Below are 21,621 nucleotides of genomic sequence, written 5' to 3' on the forward strand. Positions count from 1 at the left end.
TGGCGGCTACTACTCTCTCTCTCTCTCTCTCTCTCTCTTTCTGTTTCTTTGCTTCCTCACAATCCACGCTTTCGTTCCACTAGACTTGTTCTCCTCTGTCTTCGTTGTTCAAACTGCTTCCCAGGCAGACAGATTTTCTGCGACGTCATCGCGACGCCGAATGTTCGCGGCTGTTTTGTATTTCGCGCAAAGAGTTATATTTAAAGAAGTCCCTCGAGTGTCGTAGTCGCGATCAATCGATCATACAACGACGGGATAACGATCTTGGAGGAAATGCAGTGTCATCGATTGTCACGATTTTCGATCGACTAACGACCAGGCGTATTGGTTGAGAGTTATGTCTGACTCATTTTGTGCAACAATTTGGTGAAACAACGTGGTGAATTAAATTCTACTCGGGCTAAAGTAAGATTTTACGATAGAACTTAGAATAGACAAATTGACACTTCTCAAAGATTTCGTTTACAGTACTACCGGAGCTTGCAATATGTCGCGCCATATGTTGAGTTCCTCGATGTGAAATTCCGATCAGTGACACTGAACGTCACGTCATTCATAAAACAGGTTCATCGCGTATTAAGTCCAATGAAAGTTATTTCATTTTACTAATTCCAATTAGCTATCCGTGGCAACAACTTGTTGCGCGTGTACATAAAATACCGACTGAAAATTCGAATCAAATTATTGCACGTTCCAGACACTTGCTTACACACAATCGAAAACTACTCATTCTTAAAGAAACGTAATCACAACAGTACCCTAACACAAACTTCTATTTCTGTAAAGAAATTAGAAAATAGTAATTTTCCCCGAAGAAAGGGAGCGAAAGAGAGGAACAAGCGAAAACAGAGAGAAGAGAAAGCAAAGGATCGTTCGGTTGATGACCAGGTGTACCTCGTCGACGAAGTGACAGTGCCTTCGAATGTGTATATGGACGAGATCGCCGAGATGACCGTTCCACCGACACTGCCGGCGAAGACTCAGCCCCGGGACGTGAGTCAAGTTGCCCGACAGACTGTGTCAATCCGGACTGTTTCCAGTCCCCCCACAGCTCCTTTGAGTACAGGGGCCGGAGCAACGGTATTTGTCGGACTGGCCGCTCCTGACGTCGATTCCGCGGCAGCCTGTAGGAGAAGAATCCCGGAAGTGCAAGCCGCGAACGGCTACGGTAAGCAGAGCAGCGTGAAGTCTGTTCAGAGCACGCAGAACCAGCAACAACTGCACCACGGGCAACAGCAATACCATCAACAGCAGCAGGCGGCTCATGTGGTGAAGATCAAGATCAACCCGGATGGTGATAAGAACGGAAGGGTGATATCGACCGTACGATTGACGCTGGACGAGAACATCGCCCACGAAGCCGAGCAGGAGAACGGGATCGCGTGCGAACGTTCGAGCAAGCGTGACGGTGGTGTGGTCGTGAGTGCGACGAATCTGGTGAACGAGCGGCGTTGTGGAAGTGTCGGTGCCGGTGACGGCTGTGTGAGGATCAGTGTTGGCTCGAACGCCTTCGAACGCAACAATAACAACAAGGATAAGCGTAATCGGAACGACGACAGCTCGGAGAAAGAGATGGTTCATCGTGAAACATCGGAGCCTTTGAATACGTCCTCTCCGAACAATCGTTCGGGCTCTTGCTTTTACTATAATTCGTATCCCAGCCAGTTGAACGGGATGGTGATGTCCAGTGGACAGTGTTCACCGAGTGACACCTTGGACAGCGGGACCTGTAGCGACCTGGATGGCACACCGCCGCCTCTTCCTAAGAAAAAAAACGCCAGCACGGTTATCCTGGCGAGTGATCAACACAATCGTACAGGTAGTCTGACCAGCAGTGGAGCAGAAGTTGATAGTGACGACAACGAGAGCAGTATTAGCTGCGATTCTTTAAACGGTGGCGAGTTGAGCGACAGAATAATCGATGGCGGTATCAATGGAAATGGTGTCGAGGCTGATCGAGCATCCTTAGAATTCCAAGAACACTCGCAGAATGATCGTGTGAAGAACGGAGTGGATCGTCAAAAATATAGAGACACGAACGACACTATCGCGAGTCTAAACAGACTACACCTGTCGAATGGTCAGGAAGAACGAACGAACGAAGAATCCACGCCAACTGCATCGACTCCGGAAGTCCACTCGAATTCTTGCTCGTCCAGAGCTTCTCCTAGCGTTTCTCCTTCACCTTCTGGTACTTCCTCTTTATCAAAAGCCTCTTCCACTCCAAGGATCAGAAGCCCTGACCTGAACATAGAACAAAATGGCAGGTTATCGTCGCCAGTGGTGAAAGAATGCACTTACGAGGAGAGGAAGCAGGAACAGGAGAGGTTAGAGCAGGAGTCGGTTGCCAACGACATCGACACCAGCATCAATCCTCTGACTGGGAAGAAGTACGTGTACGAGTACGACAGGTTCTACAAGTTTCACGTGAACGAATTGAAGGGCAACAATAAAGACACTAGCAGGGGAGTGGTGTTAGGCGATAAGGACACCGATGAATGTTTCGCTGGTTACAAGATCCTCGAGAAGGAAGCCATACGCAGTGCCAAGGGAACTGTCCGTGGTGTCAAAAACAGGGTGCGCGCAGGAATCGCGACATTCCTTCAAAAACCATCCTCTCAGGTTCGTACCATTAAATTTCCTATTCTATCTAAGTATATATCACATACAGTATGTTCCTCAGAGCTCGAAGGAATTTCTGTTGCGTGCCAATTAACGGCCGATCCTAGTTAGCAAAAGGAATGTTAAACAGGTACCCAGGGAAACGAATGAAAAGTTTAAATTAAGCGATGTTTATCGGCGCCAGAGGCGGCGATGTTTGCGGAACGTTATCCACGTAGCAAGCGCGAAAAAGAAAACGTGTTTCTCCACAAAGTACGAGAAATAAAAGTACATAGCTTCCGGTAAAGTTCAAAGGACCCGCTAGAAAATGATGGTTACTTTTCGACTTCGTGAAATCACTCGATAGACTTCTCGACCTTAAAAGGTGAAAGGAGTGTCCAAAGGTCAAAGGGACAGGATATCGAAAAAATTTGCGAATCGTTGGTTTTGATTTCACCAAATACCGCGGCACATGGAACGATGACTTCTGTGACCGCATTCGCGCGCGAATAGTTGGCTTTCGCTGTCATCGACGCGTTCGTGAGTAAAAATCTCATCAAAGGTATCAAAATGAAACGTGAAACGATGTCATTTATTGTCCCGTATGTATCCCGTTGACGTGCTTTAAATATCGACTCCCTATAGCCTGCATTGTCTAGCAGTCCTCGTAAACGTCGCGTCGATTTGTTATGCAAATCAGTCGCTGACACCGCGATCGCTCGACACGAACGTTTCGACACGGTCCAATCGAACGGTATCGAATGGCAAGTTCGAGCTGTTGTCGGCCACGGTAGCTATCTATTTACGCCACTCGCGTGATACACTTGATTCGCGTCGACGACGACGACGGCTACCGGTCAGCGACGGGTTGCCGAGCGAAAAGCGTTAGATTTACAGTTAGATCACCTCTCTCTGGCTGACCAGTTTGGATCGACCAGTTGACTGGCATCGATCGATGACGTAGACGGCGTCCCATGTGGTCCTACTGCAAGGTTTCCGGTGTTGCCATGCGAGTATCGTGCATAAGACGTCGGCGTCGAACAGAGAAGAGAATCGTTCACGGCGTCGATGCAGAACGAATCGACATAACGGTAGATCCGATAAAACGATCTTACGACAACGCGTAGGGGATCACGCTCCCTAGTTGTCCCTATTTGAAAACCGGTCTTCCTCCACTGTTTGCCACTATCTTTTTCTTCCTCTTCGACAACCACCCTAGACAGTGTCCTCGTTACGTGTTCTCCGTTTGCATCGAGTTTTCTGCTTTACTGTACACGTGCGATTACGTCGATATTTGCGCCCGCGTGCTGCGCGCCCTTATCGATACGCGTGTGGTCGCGCGATCTATTTCGCGAAATTACAGAGAAGAGACCGAATTGCACGCGCCTCTTCTTGCAACAGGCTGCCGAGTAATCACGCATTCACTACAGCTCGCTGTCCCTAGGGATTTCGCATATTGCTTCCATCAACGCGTTTCACGTGAACGTGCCTGGCTCGTTCGTGGCTTATAGCTCGATCACAGGGCGAGTCAAAAAACTGTTATCGAAGATTCTTTGTATTGATCCGATAAAAACGAGTGTATTATGTATGGTCACTCTTAAAGGGGTTTATTTGCGGTTGGATTTAGACAATTCTGTGTAATATAATCAGAAACTTTTATTTTAATTTATACGTTAGTAAATCATGCAAACTCTGCTTATAGAATGTAAAACGCAAGAGTGAGTTTCATGCTTCGAATAACGAGCACGAGCTTTCGTTTTATAAAAATTTGATATTGTATATGCTTTGCAAATAATACATATTTGCGGAAAGATTTCGATGTGGGACTTGATTTTCGCGTTGAATTTACTTCAAATGGGTTGTTCGAAATCGATGTCTCTGCTTTATGATCTTTCTATGCTATGCAGGTTTCATGGAAATTATACACGGATCTTCTGATCGTACAAGAATTACGCACAAGTATGATATTTATTGAATCGATTGCACATCGTTCGATACCACCGGGATGAAAACAATCGAACATAAAGTCGGTTGGGAATATTCAATGCAAGACTCGATGTTCTACTTTCTTTCCGCTGCGAGAGTTTATTTACAGCATCAGATGAACCAATTTTAACTTTTATCCTATTTTAAATAAATGTAAAATATACAACAGTGGCGATTTAATTGGCAAAATGAATTGAAATAGAATTAATTTTTCCATTTCGTTCCGTTATTAATTATTATTATCAACGTTACTATATACTCCACCGTGCTACTTTCCCTATTTCATTTATCGTCCTTCCACGGGAAACATTAGAAATCATAGAAACCTTCTTTTTGTGTGCTACTTTTGCTTTGTTCTTAATAGTTTCGTACTATACCACAAACTTACGTAACAAAACAATAATAATGGTAATAATCCAAGGTTATAGATACTTCTGTTCAGTTCTAAACTAGAAAGAAACATCTAGAAACCTTAAAATGACCGTTTAATTTAACGAGATGCTCATATATGTATAGCCATAAAGGAGAGGTTTAAAATTCAACATTACTGATTCCACCGTCGTAACTTTAATTAATTTGATTATTTGCTGAAGTTTACATATACCATGGCACGTATTGTGGAAATGGTTGGACCTTTGATGCAAGAGAGAACGCCTCGTACAATATTTGCCACTAAAGCAACGTAATGGCCGCGTTTCGCAACGCGTTTCTTAAAGCCTCTTTGCAACAGGTACATTTACGGGAGTCATTTACTTAGTGACAATTTTCCTTGGTTTCTTAACGCGTTTCATTAGAAGCAGAGGAGAAAAAAAAAGGGAACACCGCGTTACGGTCAATGTTCTGACATAACGACCGCCCGGAGACTGAATCTCTCGTGAAGCAAAGATTAGAGAGAACATTCGTTGAGAGGTAATCTGCGGCTGGCTCTGTCGTAACTGTGTACTGTTTTTCTCGCTGTAGAGAAATAAGATCGGCGGGTATGCAACTCATTTCATCAGTTGGCACACGAAAATATGTCACGGTTAGCTTGAAAACCAACCATACAGGTTGATTTGCTCTGTTATGGTCCTATTAAGAATGAATCATGTGTAGATGGTATATTAATTATGTGAGTAGTCGGCGATCCTAACAATACTGGAGTCTTGGTGTTAAATGTCTCTATTATCGAATGTTCCACTTTGATTTATGTGTCTGGTGTGTCTGGTCTTCCTTGATTGCAACGTTTAGATATAATTTGAAGCAGGGATTTCATTAGCCTGTTTCTTGTTTCTCTAGTTTTTATAAGTGAAGTGGTACGAGTAAGAGAGAGTAGATCACAGTGAGACGTGATGCACAGTGAGACAAAGATTGCTTTACAAAAAAAAAGTGTATACCTCGCGAACAAAATAATAGATCTAAAATTTTCAAAATTGAAAGTGTCCTTATTAAGATCTTGAAGAATATGTGTAAATATTTATTACCTTTTTTAATGGAAAAAAATATACAAGAAAATACCACTTTTATCTCGCTGTATACGTACCGTATATATTGTCTCCTATTTTTATAACGGAGGGTTTATTTGCTTTACGTTAGACGCGTGCAGCTAACTCGAATACAAAGTTCCAATACAAAGGTTGCTTGAATTTTTATGCAAATTTATATATTATATAAATGTAAGAAATTACTACCAAGAAATCTCAAACTTCGATGACTTGTCTATGCAATTCTTATATACTTGTTGATTTGTTCATACAATTCTCAGTCTTAATGAATTTCAAGAACACGGAGATTCCGCTTGTTGCTCGGAGTGCCGCGACGCGCGATGAGAAAACGCAGAATAGGAAGTCACGTGGCTACTTCCGCATAGTTAACAATATGAAACTAACGTTAGATATCGCACAGCGCCGCTGACATAACAGAACACAAACGAACGGAAAGCGCTGTTGTAATTTCCTGGTATATACGAAGCGGTGTTGTGCATCAAGATGCATTGATGAAAAGGGATTCTTTTCAATTCCTCACTGCCTTGTATCAAACGTTATCGGTGTATTATCGTTCACGTAATGTCGATGCTGCATTCATTATGATTCTCGCGTAATCCTTGCCTTTATGGCGAGCTTCACGCGATCTTATTGAGTCTAGAAAGTCGTCGAGGTTATTCAAGACCAGTAGGCTGCAGCGAAATTGCTTTTTTCAGGTCGTTTGCGCTCTTTCAAAACGATTTACTAATCGTGCTTATCATTTATATTAACATCTTATTTTCATGATTTATTTAATTACAGTTAATTTAGTTACAGTTGTTAGATGGTTGATAATTGAATAATTGGCTTCATGGTTATTGCGCAAAGATAAAAACCTGCTGTTGCATTTAGCGCAATAAATATTTTTATACGGTTCGTGGATTTTAATTGATATTAATATTACACAAGTAATTGGTCTAAAACATGGATAAACTACTGAGAAGTGGCAGGAACTTATGAACTTACGGATTTCCTTGTTCTTTCATCGAATCAAGCCGAAAGTAAATATCCGAAATTTACATACCATATTTTATTTACCAAGCGCAAACGTATTACCTAATCCCTATGTTTCTCTCCTTTTAACATCCTGTGTAATCCAAATATATGTGCCAATACCATTTAAGCAGCTTTCCAACTGACACTCTACACAAAAATATAAATTGCACTGTTTTTTCAATCCAAGTTAACCTTACTCTGGCTTAGTTATGTAACCCGACATGGTTCACGTTCCACGTCGAAGGTTCAACAAGAAATATGTAGCAGCAGGTGGACACGATGAAACGTAAACGCAATCTAATATCTCGAAACACACACGTGGCTGTATCGTATTTTTCAACCGGACAAGCAGCACTAGACGTGCAATTAAAACTTCAGAATTTTGTCCAACAAATAATTCAGTTTCGGAATGCGTCCACTAAATTAATTAGATTAATTCCAATTTACGGTACACGAAACGCGAACACGAGTCAGCTCGTTTTAGCGACAGAAATGCTACTGTCGATGGAAGAAAAAATGTCCTATTCGATCGTATCGAGCTGTATCGTGAACGCACGCCAATTAAACGTAATTTGTAACGCAACGTAATTGACAGTAGAAGCTGCAACAGTCCCCTGAATCGGCGTGCGCGTTTCGCGATTAATTATCGATTAAATCTTGCGTTTCGATCGGTGTACAGACCGCCGAGCCGCGCGATATCATTTTCGCGATCTGTAGAAAACCTGCAAAAACAGATCAAGTGATTTACGTAGTTGAGCTGAATCGGTAAAAACGGTATATCGAGCGTATATTTCATTTATTTACTTATCTGTTATAATAAATATGTCAGACAATTGAAAAATCCATAAGTAGAATGATATAATCCGATACGAAGCTGATCCGATAAAGAAGGCAAGCAAGTGTTTAAGGAATATTAATACTGAAATTTTCCATGATAACTGAGGAAGAATAAGATCATTAAGTGTACTTGCTGGCGAATAGTAAATATTAAAACTTATATGAATTCATAGACTGATATTGGAAAGTACAGAATCATAATTATGAGAGGTAATTAGGATAGAACACTATATGTGGGTGCACGCCATAGCAAATTTTTTTTTAATTCTTTTAATATCACGATTTCATAGAAATAAAGAGATTTTCTCTTCAATGTACGTTTCTTCCACGATGAAAGTTATTGAGTACAAAAGATGCACGTTGAACATCGCACGTCGGAGCGTCGATTTTAATCGACAACATGTTTCATGCACGCGACATAAATTTTTGTGAAACTAATTCGCACGGATATGAGAAGAGCCGGTCAACCCACTTCGCCGATCCTGAAGACCTCCTGACGAAGAAGGTGAAATGATCGATGATAAACGCGGCAGAAGTACGACCCACTTCATCGTTCAGCGTCGCCGACTTTCTTTCCGATCTGTTCGCCGGCTTCGTGTTGCTCGAAATCGACACTTATGGTCAGGCGGCATGTCACGCTTCATGTTCTATTTATTCGCGATGCTTATTTGGCCTGCACGCAAATAAACATTCAAATGATCTCCACGGCCAGCATTGACTCCACTGGAAATTCAAGAAATCAGGTCGATGAAAATCGTAATTGAACTACAGCCGGCATAATTTCAATTCCTTTAGGTTGTTTTCGAATTATTCTTGAGCAATATCAGCTGTTTTACATAAATAGATATCGTGAGATATCAAATTGATGATGCGAGGATTGCAGATGCGATTTAATCCCGACTGTCTTGGAACTTATGCTTTCATTTAAATGATACATGAATTATTGATTGCTGATTACTTTTACCTATACCATATGATAATAAATCTCTTTTTTTGGAGAGAAAGAAACGAATCTTTACTTTAAAGAGTAATGTGTAATTAAGTTCTATTTTAAGCGATCTATCTTGTTAGCGTAAAGTGAATGATATAACATGTAAATGACATCTATCCTGGAATATAGATAGAATAAATAGTTCTTTATGTTGATTATAGGTTAAAAGTAGGTCAGAACTAGAAAATATTCCATACAATATTATTAATCTTCTCGACAGCTACATTTTTAATGTTGTTTTTAAATATGTATTATTCGTTGAAGTAGTTTATACGCGTAATGGGAAAATAAATCAAAATCAGGAAATATTTCCAACAAAAATTAGTGCCATTTGTAAAAACGTCCATATATAACGGATTACATAAATTGCGAGACATTATGATTCATACTATTACGACAAAAATTTATTGAAGTAAAAAGTATCTTGTATTCCTTTATACATACATGTATACATGAATTTTTTATCGTAAAATTTATTTGACAATTTGAAATTTCTAATTCTTTACATTTAACGTAACTTACAGCGAAACATATTTTTAAGAAGAAGAAATCACAAGTAGAAACATATTCTCCAAATAAGTCACGGTCAAAACAGTTTACCCGAGGTAGATTTCTCAAGATAACTTCGTGTCTTACAAAACACCGTGTTTTCTGACGATAGTTAGACGATTTCTAATTACTTCTTTTTAAAAAAATTTTCAGGGTAATTCATGTTGTGAAAATAAAACATCGTTTTTTATCGTTCACACATTAATTTTAAGATTCGAAAACTTCAATTAGATACAGTGATCTTTATCGAAACTCTACATTTTTCAGAACCCAGATTTCCACTAAAAATAAATGATTATACATATAGTCACAACAAAGAAATACATTCCAACAATTTCAGTTCTTCAACTTTCGAAACATAGATACTATAATTCCTGTCTCCAACTTCTCGAATATCTACATTCCTGCCGAAACAATCGATCGTTAGATCACAAGAGGAATCGCATAACTTACTCACCACGACTATCAATATCTAAACGACACACTTATCCGATTCTTAAATTTGAATCGAACTCTTGTACGCGGAATGTCCCCTTCTCTTTACCCATCACACCACAATATCGCAGAATCGATCGCGTCCACTTGTCGAGCAATTTTCGAAAGTGCTCAGCGCGATGTAATGCGTAAAGGTTGAACGAACCGCTCGCGCAAGCCTAGCTGATAATCGGAATTCGCGCGAGCGTGTGCCCACTTGTTCGACCCACTTGGACTGGCCGGTTCTCGACTTCCGGTTTTTCGTTCTTGCGCGGCTTCTCCGGTGGAGGACGTTAGCACGGTCGAGCATGGCACGGCAGGTGGCGAGGCCGGCATCGTGAATTTCCCGGTTAAAGAAAACGCGGCAGGCATGTCCACGAGACAAATCGAGTGGGAAAAGAGAAAGCGGGTCAAAGAGGCCACCATGGCGACAGCAACGGCGACCACCAGGTTTAACCTCCTCTTCGATCCGTTCAACCTTCTCTCCGGTCTCCTTATTTCCTCTTGTTTCGTTCGCCGAGTCTCGGTATCCCTCCTAGTGCATCGAGAGCTATCAAAGTCCTCCGTGAGTTTGCCATTGTTGAACATCGTCGCGCCATGTTAAACTTATAGAAGGGTTTCTTGGAAAATTCGAATGCAAGTTCTGAACGCGAAAGATATTTTAAAATTGTGAGTATGAATTTAGATAGTTGGTTAAATGGTAAAAAGAAAGGATAAAAATGTGGGAAGTATGGGAGAGTTTGTGAGAATTGGAAGTACTATGATTATAAAGAGTATTTGCACACCGTGGTATTTATCATAGCATTTACATACGAATTAATTTTTAGTAATACTTTCGTACGAATATGAAAATTTGATATTACAAAAATGAAATTTGTGTATGATATTAAAACTCTAATACTTTTTGTAGCGATTGTAGAAATATCGAATTTGAAGAACTTATAACGATTCGTGTCGCAAAGTCATTTGCATTAAGCCGTTTTAAACGTGTTCTTGCTAGCAATAGCATTATTTGAAAATGGGTATTCTTGTAGAACGAGGCGTGAATTCCTATTCAGACTTCTCTCTGTGGATATGGAAGAACTTAAATGAACTGATGAATACCGAGTAAGATGAAAAATTCCAGAGATCTTTGAACGTAGAAGCGCATTAGAATAACATGTGCATAGTTAAAAACATCTTTTCGTACAAAAGAAATCTTTATATCTCCGGAACGAATGTGGGTTCATTAAGATGCCTTTGTTCCATTGTAAACTCCACGGACTAATTCACTATGTGTTTGTCACTTTAAAACACATTATATACCATGATAAATTTGAGAAACTAGATTAGAAATTGTATAAGTGAAAATGGGTAGGTTTACAAACTTTAAATGTCCGATAGAAAATCCGCCAGCATGGTTTCTTTCGCGCTAGAGTTACTATCTATCCACAATATAGTCAGGTATCGCTATTAAAAAATTTCGATACATAGACTTCTCGAAATTTCTCTCATACATTCATATCAAAATGTAGTGCATTATACATTACGCATGTTCTAATAAATCATATAACGAGCTGTCAGAATAATATCAGTTTAACACGTTCCGTGCCGTTTTCGCCTAACTTTCCACTCGGGTCATGTACTAACGAGCTTGCACACTGATGCATTTATTATACACATTAGAAACGTACATTTTATACATTTGATACTATATATAACTAAACCAAAGTAGAAAGGTAATATATAATAGAAGCAGAAGATCATGAAAAATAATAAGTTAGAAATGCTTGATAATACAATAACTGTTTTAAACCACATGCCCACGTTCTCGATCGAAAACAAAACCATTCATCGATACCACACCTCGAACCGATCGATATCGATCACATTCTTACCTATCACGTACGTCAACGTCCATCCATTTGTCTACAAGATCCAAACTGTGCGCTTCAAAAACCTCGTTCGCTGTCTTTGCGATGGTGCCGCAGAACCTTTCGCAGAACAGCTGGCGTAAAAGTACCCAGCAGTGCATCAAGCGCCATAACCGCGCCAAGCAAAAAGCGCTTCGTTTCGAAGTCTCTGAGCGTAACGGTAATCCAGGGATCCATGTAGAGAGGCGGAAGAACGCGCGATGGAGGCGTAATCGCGATTTCGATTATCACCTGTCGCGTTAAGGTCTTCGCTCATACCGAGGACCAACGTCGACGTATTATTTATGGATTTTTAATGGAGAATTCAGGAGAGGAATGGTGAAGGCGGATAAGGTTAAATTCTGTTAGAGAAATCTCTAAACGTTCAAATGTATCATCACTAAATAATATATGTTGTAACGTGTATACGTTCATGAAGGTTTGCAAACTTATAATGTTGTAACTTAGCGAAGAGAAATGTTCTCTAAAGATCGGTTTATAGCACTTTCCGTCTATAACATAAGTATATTATAGCAATACCGTATTAACAATTTTCGGATAATCTAAATTGAGTAAAACTGTGTCATGTGACGTTGCTGAAATCTCACAATCGTGGCGTCATCCGATTCTTCAATTTCTTCGACGACGCAACACACTCCTGTGCACAATAGCGTATACCTTGCTATTGGAAAATATCATATCGGTTACAAAATTGCAACAATATCATGTCGCTCATCTATGTCTAATTTTAACGTTGTTGATCCGATATTGATCTCATTGATTCGGTACATGATTCTTTAGCTTCTATTCAGCGAATACCACATGATGTAGCGTGCATAAAATCAGCTTCGATAGCGTTTATCTTCGATAAGAGCCGGGGTTCGCGTGAAAGTAAGCCGCGATTCGTTCCCATATACCGTTAACCAATGACGAACTTTACATAATGTGTGTGTGCGTCGCACTGGTAACCCAAAATTTCGGGAATTTGGCTGGAGTCACGAGGAACCGGTTTATCAAATCTATAACGGAAACGTCGGAGATTCGAAAAGTCGTAACGGGAACACCGAGACGATCATCCGAGAGGCGAGTAAACTCGACTGAGTGACTTGCTCGAGGAAATACAAGAGTACCGAGCTCGTAAACCTGTAATTCGTAAGTTATCCACGGCTACGAGCTCAGGTCGCGCGAAATCTTCCCGCGAACGTTCGTATAAATCTCGTGTCGAGCATAGGTATATGGGTCGCGCTCGTTTTACGCGAGTTATAGAAGCGTTCGAACAACGATCGTTCCGAAGCAGAAGAAAAGATAAAGCAGATTTTATAGCTGTTTATAGCTGTTTGCGTATCGAGGGAATAAAGTAGCAGATGCGAATGGTGGATGTTGCGTGTGATAAATGATACATGAAAGAATGGTGAAATAATGGAAGGTTAAATGGTATATATATAATATTCAAATACTGCAATGGAGAAGTGGGAAATAAGAGAAAAAAAGTAGTAAATTTCTAGACCGTAACTAGATGGTCGACGCTCGTTTTTCACTCTCTTGCGACTCGCGGCTCGCGAGATTCCGTTTTCAAGGCGCACGCTTTTCCTTGGGGCACTCCGTTGCATACGCACACGTGCCTGTATTCGCTTTTAAAAGTAAACGGCTATAAATCTGACTGTACGTTTAAGACAGAAGAAATTCTAAATATAATATCTTGCTTGGATGCTGCGTTACGAACGAGCCTTTCATGGCCCTGTAGTCTAGGTTAGCTATTAATAATATTTATGACGTTACAGTTACGATGAAACCGTGAATTGAGTATTATCGAAGTGAGTAGTGTTTACTTTAAATCATTTTTACATTGTAAATATTTAAGAATTGTTTCTTTCTTAATTGTTATTGTATTTGACTCGTATTACTTATAAGTTTTTTTATTAATTACAAAAGATCATATATATTAGCAGTTATGTGGAAACCGTAAAATCTATGAATATGAGAGCACTTAATGAATCGAATTCAATCATATATTTAATCTATGACGAGTTTAACTATAATATCGTTGAAAGACCGCAATTATGCAGAGACTATGTATGCATAATATGTACAGTATATATATGTTCAAGAGTCGTTTCATCTACAATCTGCCCTTAAGGCATGTGAGACCTACTTAGAGATATTGTCTAGAGACGTGTACCTGCATGGATGGCTTGTTTGTGCCGACAGATAGTTTGTAAGACATGAATATTCTGTAAAATTTAGACATACAGGACATTATGTGTACGACACACGATAGTGTATACTATAAATGTAATATTTAATGTGTATAAACCGTCTATTCGAGAAAAATGAATCATTCCTGAGCGATAGAGAGGTGTTCATACATCTGTCGAAAATTTGTTATTGCTACCGAAGACATTCTCAGTTGCTTAAAATTTCTCAGAAGCAGTAAACCGAACAATAATATCTTCTGTGTCATCAATATCTGCATATTCATCGTATGGCGTCACACGTTTCTCAATATCACTTATTCCCAAGATATTTCACACACAGAAAGGGTCTTTGTCGATCATCATGGATACCTAGGAAACTCTCCTCGATGAAACTTATCTAGAATCTTTCTGTTTGTCGACAAAACCTACTCAAGATCAACCACGTCGTGAATCTTTCCAGTGGATCGGTCGATGTTTTGAGAAAGGCCTCGCGACTTCTCGGTTCTTTTAACGCGCGGCTAACGAAGCACTTCTTCAGACGAGAGCGCGCTACATCATTATCCTTACGTCATTTCTAAGAACTATAGTGCGCTCCGCAGTCGTTTCCCACGAGACCGTGACTTTAGTGCGAATGCAAATTCGTTCGACGATTAATTAGAATTCCCGCGGTAGGCAGCCGCCTGTAGTCGTTGCTCGGTCAATTGCGACTCGAAATTTCACGAAAGAAAGAAAAAGTCTGAATACCATATTCAGGATAGAAAGAGGGAAACCCAATATCCTGATTTTTTTCCATATTATGCATTAAAGCAAGAACGTCGATCGATATAGAATTTTGTGCACTTTCCTTATAAGACTTTAGAGCTAAATACGACGCGGTCTGATATCTTAGTCTTACGCTTTGCTTAAAAAAAAAAAAAAAAAACCAAAAGGCCTGTACTTTTATTTTCGTCCTACCATTTTAATCATAATTATCAATGATAGTTAGTGTATCTAAATGTGACAAGTTGGTAGTACTCTAAAAATTCACCTCTTTTGTCTACAACGATCTATGTTCGCGTACGCTCGCGTGGAAGAAGCGACGTAGTTCGTGAGGCTCGTGAGAAACAATATATCGCCGTACTGCGTTGTGCGTCGACAATAGACTATGTTGGTACTTTCCATTCGCGACATTCGTCGTTGACATTTCTGCGGCACACTATTCGTTGTCACCGATCGAGCATGGATAATTAACCGCATCCACGAAAGCGTACTTTCTTCTTGGAATTCGGCATTCCGATGACAACGCATCCAATTAACGATTTACTGGTATATGATATATATGTAAGCTCAATTTCATTTTCGTTGATAAATTTCTTTTTGAAAAAATTCAAAGAAGAAATAGAAATTCTATAATATACTTCGTTATAGCGTGATTTTTGCAATTTATTGCAATACTCATATAATTGACTTTCTCCTATTGCGGTATGAATGTGGGTTTCATTGAAGTATCAATTAACAGATTACTGTATTTAATTACATAAAGTACTTTAATTTACTTTTACTCGTACGGTAGATGAACAAAGTATTGTTATTGACTGTGCGACTATTATCATTTGATATTCACTTTCCAATTAGTTATAATATATTTTGCTATTTTATATATATTTATGAATTCTATGAAAACTAATTCTAGAACTTCCAATACAGTTTAACTGGAAATATCAAGTACCCTTTTTATTATCTACATAAGACTTTTTCCATACAAACCAGCCAATAATACTTCCTCTATCTAAAATCGCTAATTCAATCTCTCATTTTTTCCCATTGAAATTAAATGTTAATATTTCGATTTATCTTACTTTCTTATTACATTTCTATGATTCTTCGATCCCATCAATCAATTTTCTTAATAATATAAAAATACTTTCCAGTAATATCTTCATAAAAAGAGAAATAACAACTCTGGCTGTAAATTCCAAGAATCTGCCGTAATTCTTACTCCTATTACCTTCAACTGTCTGGATTACGTCACCTTTTTTAGAATAAAGTTGTACGACGAAATAGTATCTCCAATAAATACGCTTACGGACATCGTACAAGCACTTTCTAGAATATTATGCGAATACATAATTCGCAACGAGAGTTATATTTGGCTGATTTTCTTCAATTACTTGAAGCAGAAAATGCAATGTTTTTAATTACACCGGTTCGTTAGCTTTCGCGTATGGAATCGCGGTTCAACGTCAATGAACTTTACACTGGTCGAGCATCGAATAGGCGCACGATCTGAGAAATCGATGTTTCTGACCGATTCGGGAATTAGCACGGCGACTGCGTGGCCATCTACGACGAGAATAATGAGCAGTGAAAGCCTGTCGTTGGAAATTTATCAAAACAAGGCAGGCTTCGTTAAGCGAAACGCCTCGGAAAGATCGGCTTCATGTATATTAATTCGATGTAAGTGAAATAGGTATCGAGTCGTAGCGGCGACGGAATCGTTAATCGAGCGACACTTGCAAAGTTCAATGGAACTGTGCTTTAAGTCGCATGACAATTTATTTAGAATAATTTATCGATTTGGATATTTGCTTGTTCTGGACGAAGTACAATTCAATTACAATGTTCTGTTTGCTAATTTCATAAGATAGTAAATATCGTTTGCAGTTATTCATTGGTCATTGATTTGTATTTGCTTTGGTAAAGTTCACGTACTGGTACTATAAATCACCCGGAGTTTCCGGCAGTGTATCATTTAACATAAAATTTTGTTTCGATAAGAACAAAACTTTTCCATAAACAAGACCTGTCAGGAAGTTTTCTGAATCAACGAATTTGGTAAATTAGCTGAAACCAATATGGATATTGTGTTTCCTGTATACAGGTATACTGCTGTGTTAATTATTTAAATTAATAGGCGCGTCTGGTAAAAACGTTGTTTTGAGAAAGATGACTTTTAGTATTTAAAGAATCAGACATCGATTTCACGTAAATTCGAAATATGAACCGTTATATTTTCTGTTTCGACTTTCTTATTTAATATACATATAAATAAATTATTTTTATGATACCTGGCAGTAATGACTTTATTTAAGCGAAAGATACAGATACGTCCCTTTGACTTAAGAGGACAGTATATCATTTCATAAGATGTAAGATATGATACTGCGGATTTTTATGCAAATTCATATTTTTGAGAATATAATTAAAAACGTAAAGCTTTGATAGAAAATGACTTTACCTTGCAAGTATTGTAAAACGCACTATGCTTTGAATACTTTATATATCTTTTCATATTACGCGCATTCTATGCAATTTTGCACTTTCAAAATTCCTTTAAATGCATAAAAATTGCTATCCACATATTTATAAGTTTCATTCAAGTAGGCGTTCCATATATTCTTTGCATTAATTGTACATATCATCAAATAACTAATTGCATCAACAATTATAAACAACAATTACAATTATAATTGCATTTTATTCTTAAATCAGCAAACGATCATTAAAAACGACATCTGCATGTTCATATATTACGTCGTATCTGAAATAGCTTAACTCAAACGTACCGTTAAACCACATCATACATCGTATACTACCATTTATTTGAAGTATCTCCATAAATAAGCTGCTAAGCTTTTCAGCTTCATATTATCTTTTTTCAAAACTGCCAAAACCATCGGATTACATGACATAATTACTGGCAGATTTCAATTTAATTCTGAAATCCATTTGATGACAACAAGCGAACATAGATGTCGAGTTAGTGATGTCGCTGATCACGCGAAATGTAAAATTCCCCGTCCGCAAATAGAAATAACGACACTTTATGAATCGTAAAGGAATGCACGTTATTGCGACGTCTGGAAACTTTCTAACGGCGCTGGGTAAAGATGGGAACAAGTCCTTTCTCAGGGGACGCTAAAAAACTAATCTTCATTGAGCGTACGCCTAACCCTGTGTGTCGCAGCTAAGAAATTAAGCCGGCAAATGGTGAGATGTTATTCGAGTTTCTTTTCAACTATTCTGTTCCATTTTTTTCTCAGCTTGGTCCCACGATCAGTCGGCACTCATATTCTATTCGTGAATTCACAAAGAAGGTCTGTAAAACTGGAACATATAATTAGATTAATTATAAATTTACCGATAATAGCTAATCGAATTTTTTAAATTTAGTAGATATTGTATATACGAACGTCACAACGTATTGACAGTAGTCGATCAATATGAAAAGGATGATAATTGAAATGAAATGTTGAATCGAGGGATATAATTGATTAAGCGCTCGCGCGTTTCGAATATTCAGGGCAACGGAAATGTGAATTTATCGATGAAAATAAGAGAATATATTTCCTGTTGGTTTCAGTTTTAATTATTGCTGTCTATTGCGCTAAACACACATGGTGTAACGTTTATCACGCGACTAATGTGTAGCAACTCTAATAAATATCTGTATACATAAACGTATATTGTTAATCTAAATGAAATCGCTTATTTATGTAGAATTTCCTGTAATGTATAGCAATATTCTATAAATTAAATTTAGACATTAAAACGAGTGAAATGTATTACACAGATATCTGTATTCGAAAAATCTTATATGTCATGGTTTGGTAGATTTTATAAAATTTAAGAGAAAATTTAATCTATGCATTTACTGTTTCAGTATGTTATGTATTAATTCAATCCTTTGAATTTCAAATTCGTTATTGAGCTAACGATAATAATTATTTGTCAAAGAGAAATATGACATTTATTCGAAATTATTTCAATAGATACTTGAATACCTTATGAATTAATTTGATTTTCCTCTTCTACTGAAACGAATATGATATTAATTATCGAGTTACACCTATCTTTTTATTTCTTGTCATCAAAATTTTATTAGTAATCTCAACGATAAGATATCTGATAGGTACTACAATTCGCGTTCACTCTATAAAAACATTCGTGCTTATATGGGGAAAGCTCTCAGCCATTCGCTACTAGTTCAACGACGGGAATAAAAGTTTTGGACTCGGTTTACCTGAAATCCCTGTCGTCGCTATCACGATTTTCCAATTTTTAGCAGCGTTTCTGCACTTTATTTCCTCGTATTTCTTCCTCCAGCGGTTTTGCACTAACAAAATCCCCTGTCATTTTATAGTTGAAACACTGTTTTCCTCCTCTCTCGGGAAGCCTCGTTCCGGTTACTACAGTCAGGTGACTTGAATTTAAGCAACTCGAAACTTCTTTTCCAATAAGAAACTGTTATTCACTTAAAAATATCGTTGCAAATTTTAAATAAAATACAGATTCTTTGATCTATTTCTCGATTTGAAAATATAATTCAATATTTCAAGTTACTTAAATTCAAACGATTTAGATTCAATTAATTTGACTAATCCGAATTAAGTTTTATCTATCACCAATCGTTTGGCGAAACGGTAATGCCTTTTCTTTTGCAAAAGAATATTCCTGTCACCAAATACCGGGAACGTTATCAATTTGTCAACGAGCGCTCGATGGAACATTTTCAAATGAATTATTTAATGGATCGAGATTCTAGCCCGAATTCTCCGCGACTCGTGCACGCTCATTTTTGGAACAACGGTGTTGCTCTTTCGCGAACAAGAACTTTTCACTTTGCGCCAGGCGAAAGTCGCGCAACGTTAAATCGTTATTAGAGAAATGACAGTATTCCCCGAGCGCGATGCACGCTGGCTGCACCGCATTAAATTATGAGATCCTGATGTGCGTTTCCGTCCAACGGACTGTGTCGCACGGTTCTGTCAGCTGGAAAAAAGAAACGCCAGTTGGGAGCAGAGAAAACCGGTACTTTTAGCTGTTCTGTTTACTAGAGTGTCTTTTGTACTTGGTGTTATGTAAATTAATTACACTTTTTGTGAGATAATTAATTTAATATTTGTCTGACGCGTGCGAGTTTAACGCGATACTCGAATAAACATTTCTATTCTAATTTATTGTGGTAGCTGGTATTACAAGAATCGAAATTAAAATTCTAAACCAATAAATTCCGTAAAAGAAATAAACCTAATAGATTGATGCACTTTTGCAATCCGGTCTTTTTAAATTACATTCTCGTGGTTGAGATGATCGAAGAATTTCAATTCATCGCTTTTCACAAAACAAACCAGATATACATTTCATTCGATTTTCAATTAAAGTTGACCAAACGATGTCGTCATACATAATTGAAGCGAGGGAACGTCGGCCATGCAATTGTACGATTGTTACCATTCAACCACGATCGACATCGATTCCCAGCCATCCACGAAGCGTATTTTTTCCCCTTTCTAAAATATGAAAACGACCGAGACCGCGTGCTGTGCATGGCGATAGTCGAAGCTCGATCCATTAAACCTGTGCGCGAATCGCAATCGTCGTGGCTTCTTCATAGAAAATTCCCGTTACCGCTCGATCTCGGCGAATAAGCGTTTATATCCCACTTGAGGAGAAATCGTCGCTGATGTCATTTGTCCGCCGTTGAAGCATCGGCAATCGTTCGCCGCATAATTAATTGCCGATCCTGCGATCTTCGTTCCGTTCCGTGGTAGAAACTGGCTTTGTACGACCGCCGTATTATTCTCATGAGAACAAGAAGACGTAGCTGCTTTTATTCGTTTCTTCGATTTATCGCGGCGAAGTCAAAGATGCGGTTGATTCGTATCCATTTAATTCTTCGTAGATACTTGCGTGTACACTCGAAGTCAAAAGTGCATTTATATTGTATAAATGTGGAATTTAATTCGCACGAATTCTAAACTTGATATATTTTTGAAAATTTTACAAAATTATGAACGTACAAAAAATGTGCAATGTTTCATTTACAACACAAAATTGTCAGCCCTTTACCCATACCGAATGCTAAATTATTCAAATTATTCTAAATATTCGTCGAATTATATTTATATTATTGAAATATATTACTTACTTCATGTCGATGATTCATTGCAAAACTCGTGACACAAACTTTATACTCGTGGATACACTTTTGAGTCCCACTGTATGAATAGACAAGATCTGCATTCAGATAAATGAGGATACAAATAGATGGTTTAAATCTTCAATAGACAATGTAACTTCAAAGTTACATAACCGTGTATCTATACCTTTCAAAACTTATTTTTTCTGTTTATATATTACCTTATATCGTTGTATTGTATCATTGTACTACCACCAAATAGAGTAATTGTAACAATTATTAGTTCCTGTTTCTCATGCCGAAGTAAGTATCTGTAATTAATCGTAAAAAGATCCGATTATAGAAGGTTAAATACACGATACCACTCTTAGGCTATTATTTTTATACTCGTATAAAGAGATGTAATCCCTATAAAGAGTCCAAGAATCACGTGAGCACTTCACTCTTCAGAGAAAAAGAAGAACCGCGGAAGAATAATGGCCAAATTACGCAGCTCGCGTTCAATTTACCAACTAGCCTCGGGACGAGTTTTTTTGTTATTTCATCGTAAATCACGTGAAAGAAAAACCAGAAGGGCGCTTGAAAAATTAATTTATTCGATCAGCTTACAGCATCCTATCAATGTCATTGAACAAAAAACCTCAATACGCCATGGCTACATATTTCATAATTCATAACCGTGTTTGAGATTTTTCTGCGG

The 21,621-nt window shown here is 38.4% G+C and overlaps 1 protein-coding gene and 1 long non-coding RNA gene across 6 annotated transcripts in view; one reads left to right on the forward strand and one right to left on the reverse strand.

The window, feature by feature from the left end:
* Nucleotides 1-21,621, forward strand: part of LOC126876930 (uncharacterized) — a 39,258-nt gene that overhangs the window by 642 nt on the left and 16,995 nt on the right. For 2 of the 5 annotated variants that reach the window (XM_050639789.1, XM_050639806.1), the window contains exon 2: nucleotides 787-2,622. In XM_050639789.1, the coding sequence (XP_050495746.1) occupies nucleotides 787-2,622 (1,836 nt within the window). Of the gene's footprint in view, nucleotide 1; nucleotides 406-786; nucleotides 2,623-21,621 lie in introns of those variants that run through there. The other 3 variants (XM_050639824.1, XM_050639799.1, XM_050639816.1) reach the window with 3 other exon arrangements.
* On the reverse strand, nucleotides 17,474-19,815 carry LOC126877192 (uncharacterized). Its single transcript, XR_007694810.1, has 2 exons — nucleotides 19,023-19,815; nucleotides 17,474-18,106 (listed from the first exon to the last, which is right to left on the reverse strand). It is a non-coding gene; the product is annotated as an uncharacterized LOC126877192 (long non-coding RNA).

The sequence above is a fragment of the Bombus huntii genome, chromosome 2 (assembly GCF_024542735.1).
Source record: "Bombus huntii isolate Logan2020A chromosome 2, iyBomHunt1.1, whole genome shotgun sequence".
Lineage (NCBI taxonomy): Eukaryota > Metazoa > Arthropoda > Insecta > Hymenoptera > Apidae > Bombus > Bombus huntii.